Raw genomic sequence first — 19,652 nt, 5'->3', positions numbered from 1 at the left:
AATGAATAATTTGATTTTTTTTATATCAATGAATATTTTTAAGAAAAATTCAAAATAACATAGGCATAAAAAATTTTTTTTTAATTCTAGGCCAAAGCTATGGGAGATTATTTGGTAGTTGGAGTACATACAGATGGTATGTTTCATTTTCTTTTATATAGTTTTTGAAAGAATTAAAAATTAAGTTAGTATTAAAAAAATTAAATTTTATCACCATCATGAACCTGTTACTGGTGTGCTTTGTGAAAATACAGTTTATCACAAATGCTTTTGAACTTTTGAATAGTTGTTCTTCAGATGAAATCTGATGGAACATTTCAAAATGGAATGTGAATATTTAAATGTAGAAAATTTTGAAAATTTACTTGACGGTATTAAAAACCTAAGATTTTAATTTTCAAATTTAACAAATTGAATTTTATAGCTTGTTTGTTTTTAGCTATAATATTACAGTTAGAGCAAAATTTGATTATACAAATTGAAATTTGAAAACAATGTATTTTTTCTAAAATTAATATGAGATTTTGAAGCACAAAATATTTTAAAACTATTTAGCAAGAAAACCTATCTAGTTTTATGAGCAAACATAAAATTTTTGAACGAACAATAAGATATTACTTTGACTTATATAGATTTTACATTGTTAATTTTAAATTTTGAAAAAAAATTTTAGCTAGCTTTTTCATGACTTCCAAATTAATTAGAATTTGTTGCAGATAAGTATTCAAAAAATTTGAAAACCAAATTAAAATTAAATATAAATACACAATTCTTATTTTACTTTTATGATTTACGTGATTTTTTTCCCATTTTTACACAAGTTATAGAAGGAAAATCAAGTAGATAAATTCATAGAAAAATCAATAGTAGTATTGGATTATTGATGAAAATTCAATATTGATCAAAAAGAAAACAGTACTTGTACATTTCTTGAGAATATAATTTTTCATAAAAATAGAATTGTGACTTAAAGAATATAATTTTAATAAATATTAGATTAATTTTGAAACATGATTTTGAAGCTAACATTTTAAGAATAATAAAAATTGTAAAGTTAAATAATAAATACATAACCAAATGAAAGCCTTTACAGTATATTATCAGGCTTCAGGTTGTTTAATATACTTATTAGATTCTGGAAATTTTAACGTGATTAAAAAGAAGTGTGTATTGATTATATGTAGAATTTCTAAGACATATTTAAAGATCGGATCACATCTATTTTTTGTGAATATTTAGAATATTACATATTACAATGATATTTATTTTTGTAAGTTAGGAACACTTTTAATTCTGGATTAATAAGTTTAACAGGAAGTATATTAGACTAAATGTGATTTTATTATTAGAAATTTCACTTAAAAAGTTTTTACTTTTATTGATTTTTTTAACTATTAAGATTTAAGTAGATGGTTAAGACAATTAAAATATAGTAAGTGTTAATATTTTTAATAGAAGAAATTACAAAACATAAAGGCCCACCTGTGTTTACAGAGCAGGAACGCTACAAAATGGTTCGAGGAATTAAATGGGTAGATGAGGTATGATTTATAAGTCAAAATAAATGAAATGCTATTAAATTTATGATTAAATTTTTACTTTTTGATTGGTTTTTTTTAATATTAATCTTTAAGTTATTCTAAGATTTATTAAGTAATATAAATTTTTAAGTTTTGGAATTAAAATAGTATTCATTAAATTAAATACTGTTATCTAAAAGTGCATAGTATGGCAATAGTATCCAGAAAAAATTCACAATAATATGAAATGGGCATTGCAATGTAATCATGATTCTAAATTATATGATTATGTAGAAACATTAAATTTTGTCATACAAGGAAGTGTTTTACTGTTTCATAATTTTATTTCTGGAAATTGTTGTAAATTACATTAAAGATTTCAGACTTGGAAATTAGCCAATTTAATTTTTGGTTTTTACTGTGTGATTTTATTTTAAATTATTATAATTCAAAATCAATGTTTAAAGATTATAAAGGTTTGTATAAGTTATTTTTGTAAATATAGGAACTATATGTAGATAAGAAAACAAAAATCTTATAAAAAAATATATTTAAAATTTACTGGATTTTTATCATAAAGTTCTATAATTTTTTTAATAAGAAATTATGACTAAAACTAATAATTATTTCTATCTGGTATACATTCTTTACGATATAATTAATATATTTTTTCTTTTAGATTTATTGAATGATTGATTAAAAATCAGTTGACATTATAGTTTATAATTGATATGGCTATTAATTTTCAAATTTTCTTAAAATATATTGTAAATATTTCTGGTTAAATAACATTTATTATATATAACAGGTTGTGGAAGGAGCACCATATATTACTACAATAGAAACTCTGAATAAATATAATTGTGATTTTTGTGTTCATGGAGGTAAGTTATATTTTTTTCCACTTATTTTAAATTTGTTAATGTAGTCGAGTCTGCTTAGGACACCCTTGGGATTGTTGTATTATGCATCCTTATTCAAAGTAACAAGCTTATTCAGGAAGTTGTTCATAGTATTCAAATCTACCATCCTTGTATGCCTTAGCTATATGTAACTTATAACACACTTGAAAACACGAAAATTCATTATCACATAGTTTTACGATACTTATTGGTATCTATTCATATAACATCAGTTTTGTCATTTTATTAAATAATCAGTAAATGCAGTGTATTTGCCAGTCAGATTATTTTACTTCTTCCCAGAAATACATAGGAAAACTGTAGGAAAAGATATGAACAACTTTCTCTCTTTAATGGGATTAGAATATATAAAAAAAAACTTTATTCTTGCAGTATTATTTTTTAATCAAAGTTTCTTGTGATAATTTATAAATATGGAAATTAATTACATGTGCTATCACAACTATTCACACAATAAACAATCTAAACAAATTTACTAAAACAAATCTATAATACTGTTTTGAATATGATTACTTGCAGCTTTCTTCTCAATAATTTCCTCAGTTTCATAAAATGCATTACGGGCAGTAAAATTTTTTCTAAATATTATCTTGCCATGCAAAAATGAAACAATTCACTTCTATGAGGAATAGTTTTTTCTGGTTTGTGAATAATTTCTGTTTCATTTTTGTCTTGTTCAACTGCTTCATCTTTCTCCACTCATTTTATTAAACCATATCACATTTTAACAAATATCCTAATGTAGAGTGCTCTGTTACAGTGCATCTTAGATGGAGATTTATCATACAATTAAATCTTCCTTAAAATGTGCTTCCTTATGCAGACTTCTGCTCTATAAATTCTGCTTACATGGTGATTGTTTAAACAGACTACTCTGCTATCCAATTCTCTGTTAATAGGAGTCCCACTACATGTAAAACAAAGGAAAGAAAATCGGGAACATGGAAAAGTGCTGTTTAAGTAATAAATTGTTCCCTTACCTGATGCTCTTTCAAGTGGACTCAATTGTATATAAATGCACTAAAAACAATGAACTGCAAGAAAGTGTTATATGTGTATATAGGGTTTTTATAAATGAATGGTGCGGTTTTAAAAATGAATAATAAATATATTTATCACCTTAAACTTGGTCAATGCCCGAGATTATGTACCATCAATGCTCGTGTTCCTTGAGGAGCTGTGTGATCGGATAAAGCATGCACTGTAGACCATCATGGAGGACATGCTATATTGCTTTTGGGAAGAATTTGATTACTGTGTAGATGTGTGTCATGTGACCATGGATGCACATATTGAAGGATTGTGATTAATATGCATAAAAAACTTGGACAGTTGTCACTGCTTATGCTGTAAGGTTTGCCCATATAAGGTAATAAATAGATTTATTATTAATTTTTAAAACCGCATCATTCATTTATAAACACCCTGTATAACAATATAAATTTTCATCTACAAGTACATATCTTCTAATATCAGGACTTATTATAATGTCTTTACAGATAATGCTACGGAGTTTCACAGAAAACAATTTTCTATAGCATTATCTGTAAAGCTACTATAATAAGTCCTGATATTAGAAGATATGTACTTGTAGACGAAAATTTATATTTTGGTAAGTCAAGGACATTGATGCATTTTAATTAAACCCTGTATAACACTTTCTAACACTTAACTATATAACACTTCAAATAAAAAATATATATATATATAAAAATGGACATGTATGTCCCTATATTTCACTTTTCCGTCAAAACTACACATCGCATGTGAATGGTGTTTGTATGTGGTAGTAGCCTCAAGTCTCCATTCGTGCACTATGGGGGTTGCGTCTCAATAGCTATAAGGGTGCGGGAGATATGGGGCTGAAAGTGGTTGAAAGTGGTTTTCTATTTTGAATGTTATGTTCGAATTTAATTCGAACAATATTCGAATTAAATTTGAACATAAAATTTGAATATTGGTTCAATCATAGAACAATTGTAGACATTCCAGAAACGTTGAAAATAGTTCATTTGACTGGATGTGAACAGGAGACGTTCAGAAATAGAATCGGGACCAGGTCTCTAATTAGTCTGGAAATGGGGGACCTAATTCTTGCATTCTGTGAAAACGGGTAAGATTGGCTATAATGTAATTATCTTAATCTTCACTATCGTTACTTTTTGCCCACAAATAAAAACCCAGCGAAGCGGGTTCTTGCAGCTAGTATATAAATAAAATTATATATATATAACATAAAATACATATAAATATATAATACTTCAATAAATTAATTAAATAATATAATAATTATTTGTACATTATTCATTATATAATATGCTTATTATAATACATATAATATAGCATACAGCTGTGGCGTAAAGAGTGGATAATTTGTTACCTGCAAATAGGGGACATCATGACTGTTCAGAAAATTAAACATTATGTTTAGTAAAAGTGTCATAGTTCTTGTGTTATTGGACATTTTCTATTTTTTTGGAAAATGGACTCCCTCATTCACATTTTTCAATGTTATGGCCACAAATCGTGGCTTTTTCCCAGTCTGTTTTTTGAATACTAGTCTTGGATACATGTTCTATCAAATGTAAGCTGCCATTTTAGTGTCATAGACTTGGTTTTTTTTAGAACAAAACATAATTCAATTTTTTTTTTGTGTGTGTAAAACAATAGTACTGTAATCTGCTTGACAAACTAACTAATAATTTTCCTATTGTACTGAGATTTAAATAGCATAAATGGCAATTGTAGCTCTCAATTCAATGAATATTTCTACTGAGAAAGATGAAGGAAAATCTTTAAAATCTCATGAATGAATTGGGCTCCTAAATAATCTAATTGGAAATCTGATGAATCTAATTAAAATGACAGAATAAAACAAAATGATAAATTGAGTTATTGTAAATTTACAATAATAAATGTAGTGTTTAAAGTGACCACCATGAGCTCTGACACATGCCCTACATCTAATAAATGATTGCTTAATTTATCCTGCAATACAGTGGCGTGCCGTCATTAGAAGCGTTGGAAGCGCCGCTTCCCTCGTATTCTCTAAAAAATAAATAAATATTCATTTTAATTATATGAAAATAATCGCGCAATATTTTATTATAACCGCATTATGTATCATATTACAAATTTTTATACTACACGTGGGAAAAAAAATTGCTATTGTATATTAGAATATTAGTAGCGGAGTGGAATCTCCTGTATTTTCAGATTACGAAAAGCCAGATTTGCGCATGCGCTTTACAGAGCACCAACCTCACCCGGTTTAGCCGGTGGAAGCCTACGACCTTGGGTGAAAGCTGCACACACATAAAGATTCCAATTCTATCAAGGACCGGTTCTGGGCTGTTAGCCACCTGCCCACTAGATATTTCGATTACGTGAATAACGAGTAGATTTATAACTTAACCCAACCGATAAGAATTTACTGGTATGTTTTTACGATAATTCCGTATAGTTGACAGGAGTTAAAAAATCCATTAAATTAAAATATTTGATATATTTATTCCGCTCTCCGATTTTATATTACTCACGGATTTCGATGTTAAACCAGTGATATTACGATTTCGTACATCCCATCATTAAGGGGGTGTAGAAAAAAACGTGTATAATTCTTGTATAATGTTAAAAAATTAACTGTTACTTTGACAGCGTCATTTACAACTAAATTTAATGAATGAGAGAAAAGCGCGAGGTACAGAAAAGGCTCTAGAATTTATTTTCCTTAAATTTACGATTTATGTATCCGTTGTCGTAAAAATTTGTCTTTCCACTTTTTTCCCGAGACTACAAATATTCGAGTACAAAGTAACCGGTTTCGACTTATTTCTACTTAAGAAGTAGTTAAATAATTAAGCGATTAGAGAATTGGGGACGTAAACAAAACCCTGATGAAAGAGCCGGAATTTTACTTAAACAAAAGCCTAACCGGACCAATATCTAGGAGTACAGCGGGGACTGATTTCTTCTTAATATTAGATGTAATAAAGACAGAAATTTTCCAGTTCAATGAAAGTGAGTAAAAGTTGTAAATTTTGGAAATTTCTGTGGACACCTGGTCTTAAAACGAATTACAGTAGTTAGAAAACAAATGACTTTTAAGTTTAACAAATTTAGATTTTTACAGCTATGATGAGAAACGTTTAAAATTTACAACAACCCTGTCGCGTCCTTTGAGATATACTAGTGATGAGACAAAAGAGACATTAATCGGTATCGGCACCCTTGGGATTTGGCAAGCTTGCACCGCACCGCACACCTACCAAGACCGTCTCTGATTCCATCCACGAGCCACTGGTAGGGAGCAATTTTAACTAGGTGGATTGTTCTAATATTTAAAAAGTAAAAAATATTTTATGTTATTTTTATGTACGTTTCTTCACAAAACTATATTTATAATTTTCTTTAAAAGTATATTCATACAATTGAATATTTTGTACCAGGTATGTATAATTGTATATCATCACACATTTTATTTTAACAAGTAAGTTTTTATAATTTTATTTTTAATTTTAGCCCTTATATTATAGCTAGCAATTTAGAATGTAATTGTGATATCGAAAATTTATTTCAAAAAGTTTTGGCTCGAGACCATATAATGAAAAAGAAAAAATTTGTTCGACATTTTCATGATAAAATTTATGAAGATATAAAATGGCTTTGTGGATGCATAAAAATGCAAAATTTGTTTTGTTGGCCTTGCCTACTATTTTCAAATAAAATTAGTGTGTAGAATGAGATTGGCTTTGACGATTTAAATAATTTGAGTAAAGCTGGCAAAAGACACGAAAATCCTAAATCTCGCATCGATTCTTTCGTAAAATTGAAGCAATTTGGAAATCAAAATAGAATAGAATTTAACATTAGTACACAATATAAAATATATATTGAAAATTATAACAAGATAGTTACGGCTAATAGATATATTTTAATTAGTAGATGTTATCGAAGCGAGAATTGGCATTTAGAGGGCATATAGAATCTATTAAATCTAATATAAGAGAGTTAATTATATTGAACTTGCTTATTTATTAAGTGCGTTAGATAATCTATTAATTAAAAATACATTTAGAGAAGTCTACGGTTTTTACTGGCTTATCGAACAAATGAATACGAATGGACCCTAGACCATCACTGACGCGCAATTGACTGATTTGTCCCTGGATGTCGGCTTCTTACAGAAACACAGCTTCCCTATCGTGAAATGTCACGGCACGCCCCTGCTGCAATACCTGCTTCACTGAATGCAGCTCATTCAATTCACTCCCGAAGCTGCTCAATCAAGGTCATGTGCTCTTTGTACACTTTGTTCTTAAGGCACCTCCCAGTAGAAGTCAACCGGGTTAAGGTCCAGGCTATGCTGAGGTCAAAGAATTCTTCCCAAATGTCCAATCCATCTATTGAGGTATCTCTCATTCAGGTATTCCCGTACATTGTATGTATAATGCGCAGGGCAACCATCATGCTGCAGCCACATTCCTCTTCTGTGCTCCAATGGAATATCTTCCAGCAAAGTAGGGAGATCATTTCTTAAGAAATCCAGGTATGTCTCAGCTGTCAGCGTGCCTGGTGGCTTGAATGGGTTGATAATTTGGCCGTTTAAGATCCCAGTCCACAGATTTATTGAAAAATGTGAATGAGGGAGTCCATTTTCCAAAAAAATAGAAAATGTTCAATAACTCAAACTATGACACTTATACTAAACACAATGTTTAATTTTCTGAACAGTCTGATGTCTCCTATCCACAGGAAATGGATTATCAACTCTTTATGCCACACCCTGTATAGTAAATGTCTTAAATACCATCATATTCAGCAGTTATATTTTGAAAATAATGTGAGATAGCCAGGAGAACTGGGTCTGTTGATGAAATGTCACTTATTTGGTGTGGGCTGGAAAAGCCTGTTTTTAATGTCGAGGATGGCTTTAGGGGGGCTAAAAATGAGTGGGGAGGTCAATGGGTTCCAAATAATTACACAGGTTAAACTTAAGAATAACACATTTAATAAACTATAAAATTATACACAGCAAATGCAAAAGCTAATAGCTACAAAAATAGAAATAGTCAAAAATTCTAGGTTGTGACAATGATTACTTCGTTCTTGTCGATAGACCATCTAAGTTCTGGATCTTTATCCAATATTCTTTAAGTTAAACTTAAAAAGTCCTTAATCTAGATTATAACTGAGAGACGAGAGAGTTTACAAATAGATTTACAGTCAACCCCCCTATAAGATCATAGATATGTTCCATTCTTTAGGAATCTGATTTCTTAGGAGTCCTTCCAATCGCAGCCCGACACGTGTGAAGTTTACGGACTAAGGCTGTTTGAAAGGTTTTCTTCTATAAAATTAACCGATTCTAGACTAATCCGACTCAACATTTCCAAAACACGTATATTATTTTTGGGAATAATCCGTATAAACTACGCTATAAACAAAAAATTGTAGGATTACTTACCGAGTGTGCACCATTCGACATCGCCATTGCTAAAGCTTGTTTTCGTCATGGAACAGCTCAGCAAACAGCGGCCGATTTCTAATAACTTATTTTTCTGCGAAAACTTCGTTGAACTTTGGAGACATCATTAATATAAATAAATTTAATCGCTGTTGAATAAGAAATGTTTCTTTCACAAGAAATGTATAAAATTACAGTACTGTATTAGGCTTACGGTACCTATTTACATACTGTACAGACGATAGTTAGCGTAAAATCTCCGTAGCGTGGCGCCACGCGGCAGAAAAAATATATATAATTATAATAAAGTTACAATAAATTAAGTTAATATATAATTATATGTACAGTACCTAATTTATATATAATTATATGTACTCAATTTAGCCGCCTAAATGTCCGTAGCGTGGCGCTACGGACGGCGGGAAAGTAGTTCGGCTGCCCGATGACGTTTTACGTAATTACAGGAGTTTTTTTACCTTTTTTACGGATACCATCACAATTTTTTCGTAGTTTTATAGGAATCGTAATTATAGGGGGATCTACTGTACTTAAAAATACCTCTAATAAGTCCTGTTTATATGACGGGACTATTGTGGATCTGGGAGATGGTCATCCTTTTATCTTGGGATAGAGACTGCGATTATGGTGAGGTGGTGACACAGTATGGTGGTATGGGTCTGTTGATGTCTGCCCCAATGTCTATGTCCCAACTCTTTTTATACTCGTTTTTGGGAGAGCTGACTAATGCTATGGATGATGCAACCATTCTAAGTTCAATTTATGTCCAAGTTTTGTTTATGTTAATTGTCAAAAATTGAACATTTCTTTAAATTTATTACCTCTTTCTATCTGTTATGATTACTCATTCTACCTCATAAAATTTATAACAGCTGTCAAACGACTTAATTGCTGTAGGTTACTAAGGTCAGAGTTTGTCTTGCAATCTTAGAAATAATTGTTACCTTATATGGTCCTCTTGATTGGTTTTATCGTTTACAGAATCGGATGAAATAGGAAGTGTGTGCGTGGGTTTAGTTAGTATTTTAATATTTTCCCACTACATCGTAAAAAGAATTCTCAATTATGATTTAATTATTCTTATTTCTAGTTATTTCTTTTTCACTCCCCCTTCAGATCCTCACAATAAGTTATTTATATTCTTAAAAATATAAATTTATTCAGTTTTTTCCATATTTGATAACTTAATTCTAATTACTGTTTAGAATATGTTGGTCTTACTAAAAAGAAGTAATGGGAACATTTCTGGCTGCAATGCATTTGCTTGAACTTTTTAATCAACAATATAGACATAGTTAAAAAACTATGTATGTTAAATATATGTATAAAAATTTTCTAAGAATTCTTAAATTTTTGTAAATTAAGAATTTTTTTACCTGCCAATTTTTATCAAATTTTCTAAGAATTTATTATATAATTATATGCCTATCCCTTTTTTTTCATTTCAAAGAATGCTGAATAACAAAAATTACATAAAAAGTACAGTACCAGCATCCTGTAGAAAAATGCTTGATAGGATTCAGAATTTTAATGGAATGAAAAAATAAACAATTTACAAAAAGCAACACAGGCTTTTTTTATTCTAACATCATTTATCATTAACATTATTTGCACATAAATATAGTAAACACAAAGTAGAATAGAAAACAAAATCAATGTACAGTATTCTCTAATGTAAAAATAGTACTGTACTGTTCTTAAAAAAGATAAATTAACTCTTGATTTCGACAAAGAGTACATTTTAAACAAAAAATTAAATTAAAAAATTTTGAAATAAACTATTTTTCCTATGTAAAAATATTGATCACACAAAAACAGGATTAGTTTCCTTTCCTTTTTTAAATGCATTACTTCAAAGTAGCATAAGAAAAGACCATGTAAAAAGAGGGATAGGTGAGGTGTATATACAACAAATATTCACATTTAATGCAGTCTTGATTTTCTATAACTAATTTTTGTTTTGTAAAACTAATGTTTTAAGAGTTAAACTGATTAGGTAATAAAGTTCTTTTTACTTCTGTTATGAAGCAGAATTATTTTATCATAATTTTCTATTATTCCACTTTAATTGCTAATTACAATTTTCTTTTATAGATGATATTACTTTGGATGCAACAGGTGAAGATACTTATCGTTATGTAAAAGCTGCAGGTAGATACAAGTAAGATGTTCTTTATTTTTATTATATTTTTATGTAATCATAATCAGTTTTTTATTAATTTCAACATAAATTTTTAACATATTTCAATTTTTGAAATTTGAAATTTTTAATAAAAAGCAACTCTAAATTCTTACCTTATGTGAAGAATTAGAATCTTTATAAAATAATATTGAATCTAAGTTTTTCTGGTAGCATTTATCTAATAATATCTACAGGATATTTGTAAGATAACTACACACCTAATGCCATTTTAATAATCAAATTTAATATATTTATTCAAAGCAATTTTATAAATACATTTGTAAAAGAAGAAATATGAATTTATTAAAAAAGCTATTGGAAATTACTTCTGTGAGCAGTTAGGCATGCACCTACTTATTTAATCTTACTGTCATTTTTTTTTTAATTTCTTGTTATGCTTTCAATGTAAGCTGTGATTGCTGCTTAGTTCTTGAAGAGTGTGGATTTTCTTTACATGCCATATCTTTTCATAGAGACTGACTATGACCTACTATATTTTCTTAAAGATAAGTCAGATGGGCTTAAATCAGTGATCTAGGAAGCCACAAGTCGTCAGAGATATGTGGGGAACTGAGACCGAGACACCAGTGTGGGATGATCGACGTAGGCCGATGCTGCTCGCTTTAGGGTCGACCTTAAGGTGAAAAGGTTACGACCCTCGCTTTGCCCGTAATTTGTCAGGATGATGCGAGAATGCCTTTTTATGTATGGGGGTAGTGGTTTGCTGGATGTAAAGATGACTCTCACAGAGACCGAATTTATGAAATTAACATGTTTATTTAGACAAAGACATGCTTACAGATAGATGGGTTACGCTGTCTAGTTAAGAGATGTTGTCCCAAAGCGATAGTGACTAATGTGCCTACTTCAGAAGGATTCTCCATCTGTAGAAGATCTTTTGGAGGAGGAAGTGTTAGCCAGGTTCACATTGCACAAGACCACAATGTACCCAATTTTCGTCAGGAGGTAGAATCCCTAGTTGCATCCATCGAATGGAGAGGTCTGTTGTGGGAAGTTCAGTCCTCTCATTCCTCTATTGTTCTGAATTAGAGTGTTAGCCTTTGCTCCGACAATCTTTAGATGATTAGCAAGACTGTTCGCTCCCAACCTCCTTGTGTCCTTGGGATTTCGGGCTTTTATATCATTTTTCCTGAAATCCCAAGGTTTTGGTTGGTCCAAATGGTGGTCCCCTGAAATTCCATTGGTCCCTGGTCTGTTGCCAGGGGTGCAATTCAGCCCACGGGGTCGCTGAACATCCCTGTCTGGGCTATTCTCCTCCAGAGTTGGGTCAAGCCCTTCCCTGGATGATGACCCGTAAATTTTACTCTAATGTGTATTTTTCTGTCCCAGAGAAGATGCGGCTGTCCCAGCTGCTGCCCCCTTCACAGGAGTGTCAGCAGGTCCCGCTTTGAACTCTGTAAGGTGATCGTCCAAAGTTACCCTGTCAGACGATCCCTCTGTTGCTGTCACGATGTACAGTACGATTGGGGATCTGTCAATTAAGTCTGGAATGCGACAATTATATTGTCTCGCATCCTGTTTTTTGGTCACACCGGTCCTGTTTACGAAATAAGTCACTGATTTATTGGCTTTAATTTGACAGCTAGTTTTCCATTGGGGGTGATGTCCTGGCCTCACAGATTACATAATTACCAAAACTTTTCTGAGTGAGTGTCATTGATTGTGATCATTGATTGTGACACTCATTAGTATGTGTTGTGATGTCATTTTGCTGAAACCTTGCATTGTTTATTTTGTTCTCATTTAGTTCATTAATGAAGGTTATAGATTATCACTGTTTATGGTAACAAAAAAGAAGGGACCAATGATTATTATTTTTGATAGATCCACTCATATGCCAACTTTTTGCTTAAAGAGAGGAGTTTCATTTAAATTGTATAGATTCTCTGTTGACCACATCCTACTTTTGTAATTTTTCATTATTTAAAGTTTTATTCAGCTATACTTGCATATTGATGATGATGATAGTTGTGAAATTAGTTGGACATGGTTCATCTGGCTAGCTCCCACCCTGGTGACATGTTCCAGCTTTACTTCTGGTAGTGTTTGTTTCTCTTAAATGTTGGGATGATTAGCAACAGAAGTCATGCTCTGGAGTTACTGTCTGTAGTTAGCAATCGGTCTTTCAACCTGGCCTCACATGTCCTAAATCTATCCATGGGCTCTTGTTTGATGGTTGTGTTAACTGACCTGCATCTACCACTGCTTTTTTTAATTCTATCCTTTCAACTATCAATACCTATTGTTCCCACCCTTGCAATTATCTCTAAGCATTGTTGTAACTAAGGATGTCCTGATACTGCTGATACTAGTATCAATACTTTACCTTTGATATCAGATCTAGTATAATTACATTTTTCACAGACAGGTAAGGTCTTCCTGAAACTGGGGTTTTCAGCCTAATCAGAAACCAAAATGGAATTTTACAATATTTTTGATGAAGTTAAACTTATATAAAACATATTAGTGACCAAAAATCAATAAATACATTACATCAAATTTCATTTCCATAATCTATATGCGCTTAGAGTTCTGATTACTATTTTTAAATAAATATGTAGTTAGACATTATGCAGAATTTTTTTTGTTAATCAACTTGGACCATTTAAAATGAGCTACAATTTGTATATGTTTGCACTGACATTTGTATAATTTGAACACAATAAAGAACTTTCAATGTAAAGACACTGTTTTACCTTTTAAACAATAACTTCTTATCCATCCCTTTCCTGTATATAGTAGCACCCACAGAGCCCATTAATAGGACTGTAGATCTGTTGCTTCTTTTGTGTACATAAGACATCATATGAATGTAAACTGAAGTACTAACTGACACTTTGACTTCTGAATCAGATAGCCAAGATTCAATTATCTAGAATAAGCAAAAAAATATTAACCCCTTTAATTTCCTATATATCTTTATACTTTTAATTAAATATTCTCTTTACAAAATGGTAATTAAAAGTATGCATATAACATGTGCTTTCTAACATTCATTAACAGAGAACACACACATTGTAAATCCAATCACGGGATAGTTAAATTTATAAGCCCATGCTTGTGGGATTAATGACTTTTCCTGCAGATAATACAAAGACAACTTAGTGCTGTCAGAGTGAAAAGTCCAAATTGTGCAGACTAGCCACAATTAAAAATTACTCCCTCTGTCCCATAATAATAGTAACAGTTAATGAATTTAATTTGTTCCATAATAACAGTAGCAAAAGAAAATAAATATAGAATGCAACATTTATTATCAAAAAACTAGATTAAGTTAAACAATGAATTAAAATGAAAATTAGGAGTAATATTTTTAAGTGCTCAGATAGTTTCTGGATTTTTCAATAATGTTTTTACTAGAGTTTAATCTTGTAGGTAGGATCTCTTGGCTTTGAAGCTTTGTTTTCCCTGTATGAGTGAGTTAAAATTATTAGAACCATCATTCTTCATTGCTTCCAGCATAACTTGTTGAAGTGACAGAAACATATTATCTAGTATTTCAGGAGAAATATTATGAAAGGCTCTGGTCACTGCTTATATTATTATTTGGCTATGGTCACTTGCAACTTTTCGTTTTTCTTTCGATTCATCAAGAACTGAATAATTGCAACTCAATCTTTGCTTGAAAACACTCTTTTTTCATTTTATCTTTATAATGGATTGATATTCAACTGAAAAAAAACAATTGATTTCGATCAGCGAATGAAATTAGAAAAATACTTATAATTTATAATAATTAGGTAAAATCAATTTTGATTGAAGGCTTTGCAATTTTGTGCTACAACATAACTTACAGCTGTATTTGCCAATAATTCCCATTTAAATATTCACTTGCTCCTATTATTATGGGACAGAGGGAGTATGAAATAAAATAACAAATAATGTATATAGTCAACCATTATAACAATATCATTTTTGATCTTTGATTAATCTTGACAAAATTTAGCTCTTAACTAATTAGAACTAAATGACTATGAAAATTTTATCATGGTTTGTTTTTGAATTTTTTCACAGTATTAATAATCAGTTATATAATTTGTCACAGTTTATATTTATCATTTGTTAAGTTTAAACTAGTTAAAAGTTAAAATTATGTTAAAAATTTAATATGACAAATTTGAATTATTANTACGTATAATTTATATATAAAGTGCTAACAAAACTTTAAGTTCGATTTTCTCGATTATATTTGAGTATTGCACTTTAGTATTTTACAGGTTGTACACTCACATCGTGTACTACCTCTACACCAAAGATCATCAAAATCCGTTACCCCAAAGCCGTAGGCTCTCCTTGTTAGCCTTCAGCTAGGATGTTACACAGTGGCATCGGTTGACACGATACATTATCACTTTGGAAAGTAAATGGATTATCCCTAAATTGTTCAACTGTAGTAAGTAAATTATTGTTTAAAATATCAATGTATGCCTTACCATTTACTTTTCCATTACAGATGTATATTTTTCTTATGCCAAATGATGACATGCATCCCCATACCATCACAGATAAAGAAAATTTCACTCCTGTTTGGAGACATTTGTTTTTAAATTTCTTTAAAGGTTGTTGCCAAACTCTGGTTTCTGCATTGTCATCATATCCTAGGCAAATAGGACTCGTGTCAGAGAATATAACTCAGTTCCAGTCATTAGTCGCCCAATATTTGTTCTCACTTGCCCAGGCCAACCTGTATTTTATTTGTCATGATGTTAAAAAAAAAAGATTTGGTTTTTGTTTTTTACATAAATTGTATCCCATTGATTTCAAATGTCTACAAACTGTTTTTTCAGAAACATTGACATCATATTTTTTTCAATCACATATAAACATCTTAAAACCCAATATTATTAATCAAAGTCAAATGCTATCCATCTACTAAAGCCGAATGTTATCTGGCTAGAAATGGCTATAATACTAATAATTTAATAGACAATTTGTCATTAGAGTTAGGCGTTAGGTGCCATCTCTTGATAGAATTAATATTAAAACATTTTTATACACCAACCAAAGCCAAATATTATCTGGCTAGAAATGGCTATAATACTATTAATTTAGAAGACAATTTGGCATTAGAGTTAGGCATTAGGTGCCATCTCTTGACAAATTTAATAATTATAATTTAATTACTGGAAGAAAAGAATCGGCTTGAAGCGGGACTCGAACCCGCAACATTTGCTTACCGTGCAGATGCATTGCCAATTACACTACTGGACCTTCAGTCTGATCTTCTTTTTCAGCACATATAAGCTAATGATATAACTATTGATGGTTATTACAATGCTGGCTGGGGATGCATTCAGTGCCCACAACGTGCAAACAACTCCCAAGGCACTCAACAAGTCATTGCAAACTCCGGCAAGGCATATATAAATAATCAAACATCATTACTACATCTGATACGTATCGGGTGTAGCAATGATGTTTGATTATGTAAAACATTTTATTATCATACATCCAGCACATCTGTAATTTTTTCTCATATATTTTTAGAGTTTATTTTGATTTATATGAATTTATTATACATTATTTAATTTAAATTTAGTTGATTTTAATGAACCTGATTTTATTATATGAATATAATAAAACTGTTTAAAAATGGGAATAATGATTCTACTTGATAAAAACAGAATAGATGCCATACTGAAATTTGCAATTTATTATAAGAAAAATGGTTTTGAATCTTTTATTCCAACATTGGCTACTTTCTAGATATTAACATGTATTTATTATATCTACTTATCATAGTTAATGTGTTACTCCTAGACAAAAATTTAGAATATTCACCTAACTAAAAGATTAGGGTATATTTTCTCATAAACAACACAGAGTACGAAACTTTTTTCGACCCTACATAAACAATGACTATGTATATTTATTATACAGTTGACCCCCCCCTATAATTACGGTCCCTATAATTAAGATTCCTATAAAACTACGAAAAAATATACGTATTTTGGAAATGTTAAGTCGGATTAGTGTAGAATCGATTAATTTTATGGAAGAAAACCTTTCAATCAGCCGTAGTCCGTAAACTTGACACGTGTCAGGCTGTGATTGGAACGACTTGTAAGAAATCGGATTCCTAATAAATTGGAACATATCTATATCTTATAGGGGGGTCGACTGTACCCATTAATTAATTAGACAAATTGACTCAAATGTTTTTTGTTACAAATGGAAATGAAATGACAAAAAAAAAAATAGAATAAAGTTTGACCATGAGAAAAAATTAGAATATTAGCAAAAACAGCCAAACAAACAGGCATAAAAACTAAATTGTAATGCATTTCCATATTGCTAGGCAGAGCATTATAACAGTACAACATGGGGTGTAAGTGCAACATCAGTGACAGAACTAAAGATATTATCTTAGCCTTGTACAAAGTAGGAAGAATCCAAAAAAGAAATTGTGAATTATGTAAAATGCTTGCAGCCAACAGTCTCTAGAATAATGAAACAACAAAACAGTTCTTGTATATGAAACGTCTCTTTAATCCAAAATTTGTTGGTAGACTGCCTCACAGCATTGTGGTTAAAAACAATTTAACATTTTAATTTATATAAAAACATGTTTAATTGTTTGCCTCACAGCATTGTGGTTAGAGTCTATCAACAAGTTTTGGATTAAAGAGACGTTTCATATACAAGAACCAATAGACAGCAACCATATTATAGTGTGACAAAACAGTGTTCAAGTTTTAACTAATAAATGCCAGAAATGTGTATGTAAACAAGCAATGACTGCAAAGGATGAGAGAAACTTGAGAAGGATTGTCTTGCAAAACTGCTTTAAGAGCATTAAACACTTGCATGCGCAATGGAGAGTAAGGCTGTGTACACATTAGGCATTTTTAAATGCATGTTTTTGGTAATGTGCGTTTTAAAGAACCAAGAGTTCTGCATAGGTATATATACTCAAACGCGTGCTTCTGGCCAAGCACGCATTGATAGATTTTTGTTAGAATGCGCGTTTCGCGGGCGTCAGCCGCGCGCTTTGAGATATATGTGCTGCCATGTTGTTGTACATTCAAGTGTGCTTTCGGGTAGAGTGGACGTACGTTGGCCGAAATGGAGAATGATCATTTCGATACTGATCTATTTATTGATGAAATCTAAGAGACCAGCCATTGTCAAATGATTTTATAGATATTCTAAAAGAATTAAAAAATTTGGGTTCATATTGTCTTAGTTTTGGATACAACGTCACAAACATTCCATGCGTCAGTCTATCTTGTAATATTGGGTGCACCCAAAATTGTCTTTGCCTCTGCCATCATCTTTTATAGCGACGATGGAGGAGGCACACACAAGCAATTACTTTCACGTCCATTTCCAAACGGAGCCATTGTTCACGCTCCACTAAATGGTTGTCGAACGCCGAGCTAACACACGGTGTGTACGCTGCTGATGCACATTTAACTCAACGCAAAATGCCTAATGTGTACACAGCCTAACTGGAGTGAATGTTAGTAGCCAAACCACATGCTGAAGGTTGCATGACTTGCACTTCAACTTCCATGTTCCCAAGATGAAGCCATCTCTAATGATAAAGCAATGACAAGCAAGTGTCAGATGATGCAGAGAGAGGCTCATGTGGAACAAGACAACTGGAGTAATGTTTACTTCAGTGATGAATCCCTGTTTTGTCTCTCCTGTTGTGACCATGGCCCTTGTGTATGGAGAACAACCAAAGAGGCTATTCAAAAAGACTCTATGAAGAGATATGTGAAGTTTGCATCATCTATCATAACCTGGGGATGCATTAGTGCTAATGGCATAGGACAACTGTGCATTCTTCAGGAACGTGTCAATGCACAGACATATCAAGACATCTCAGAGACATTTATGAAACCATCGGCAAAGGATTTAATTGAGAAAACATTTCTATTTCAACAAGATGGAGCATCCTCTCATATCGCAAAGTCAATGATACGTTGGTTACAAGAATGACAAATTGCAATCGTGCCTCAGCTAAGCAATTTCCCAGACTTAAACCCCATTGAAAATTTGTGGGGAGTCATGAAAAAATTGACTTGATGAATGGTGCTCAATTCTAAAGAGGAACTAGTGACATGCATATGACACATTTGAAACTGCATTACCAGAAACGAATGTGGAGCATTAATTCACACCATGCCTGACAGTGAGCAGTAATTATGGAAAACATCAATGCCACAAAATATTAAATTTATTTTGTTGTATTTCCTATATGTAACCCACATTTAGCTAGTATTCTAATTTTGTGTCATGGACAAACTGTTGTTCTATTTTTTTGTCATTTCCATTTGTAACAAAAAAACGTTTGAGTTAATTTGTCTGATTAATGGATATAATAAATATACATAAGCACTGTTTATGTAGTGTTGAAAAAAGTTTCATACTCTGTGTTGTTCCTGAGAAAATGTACACTAAACTTTCAGTTAGGTGAATATTCTAATTTTTTGTCTAGGAGTTGTATATATCAATAAATTTTATATAATAATAATAATAATAATAATAATAATAATAATTATTATTATAGTTAT

At 31.1% G+C, this 19,652-nt stretch overlaps 1 protein-coding gene across 1 annotated transcript in view; it reads left to right on the top strand.

Moving 5' to 3' along the window:
• The first annotated feature begins 69 nt into the window (after positions 1-69).
• Positions 70-19,652, top strand: part of LOC111629777 (ethanolamine-phosphate cytidylyltransferase-like) — a 63,848-nt gene continuing 44,265 nt past the window's right edge. The window contains exons 1-4 of the mRNA XM_023373690.1: positions 70-136; positions 1,456-1,541; positions 2,329-2,404; positions 11,022-11,088. Of these exons, the coding sequence (XP_023229458.1) occupies positions 100-136; positions 1,456-1,541; positions 2,329-2,404; positions 11,022-11,088 (266 nt within the window). The 5' untranslated portion in view covers positions 70-99. The remainder of the gene's footprint in view (positions 137-1,455; positions 1,542-2,328; positions 2,405-11,021; positions 11,089-19,652) is intronic.

Source organism: Centruroides sculpturatus, unplaced genomic scaffold (genome assembly GCF_000671375.1).
Source record: "Centruroides sculpturatus isolate CEXI.00-Female unplaced genomic scaffold, Cexi_2.0 scaffold569, whole genome shotgun sequence".
Lineage (NCBI taxonomy): Eukaryota > Metazoa > Arthropoda > Arachnida > Scorpiones > Buthidae > Centruroides > Centruroides sculpturatus.
This window is presented reverse-complemented; position numbering and strand designations above follow the sequence as displayed.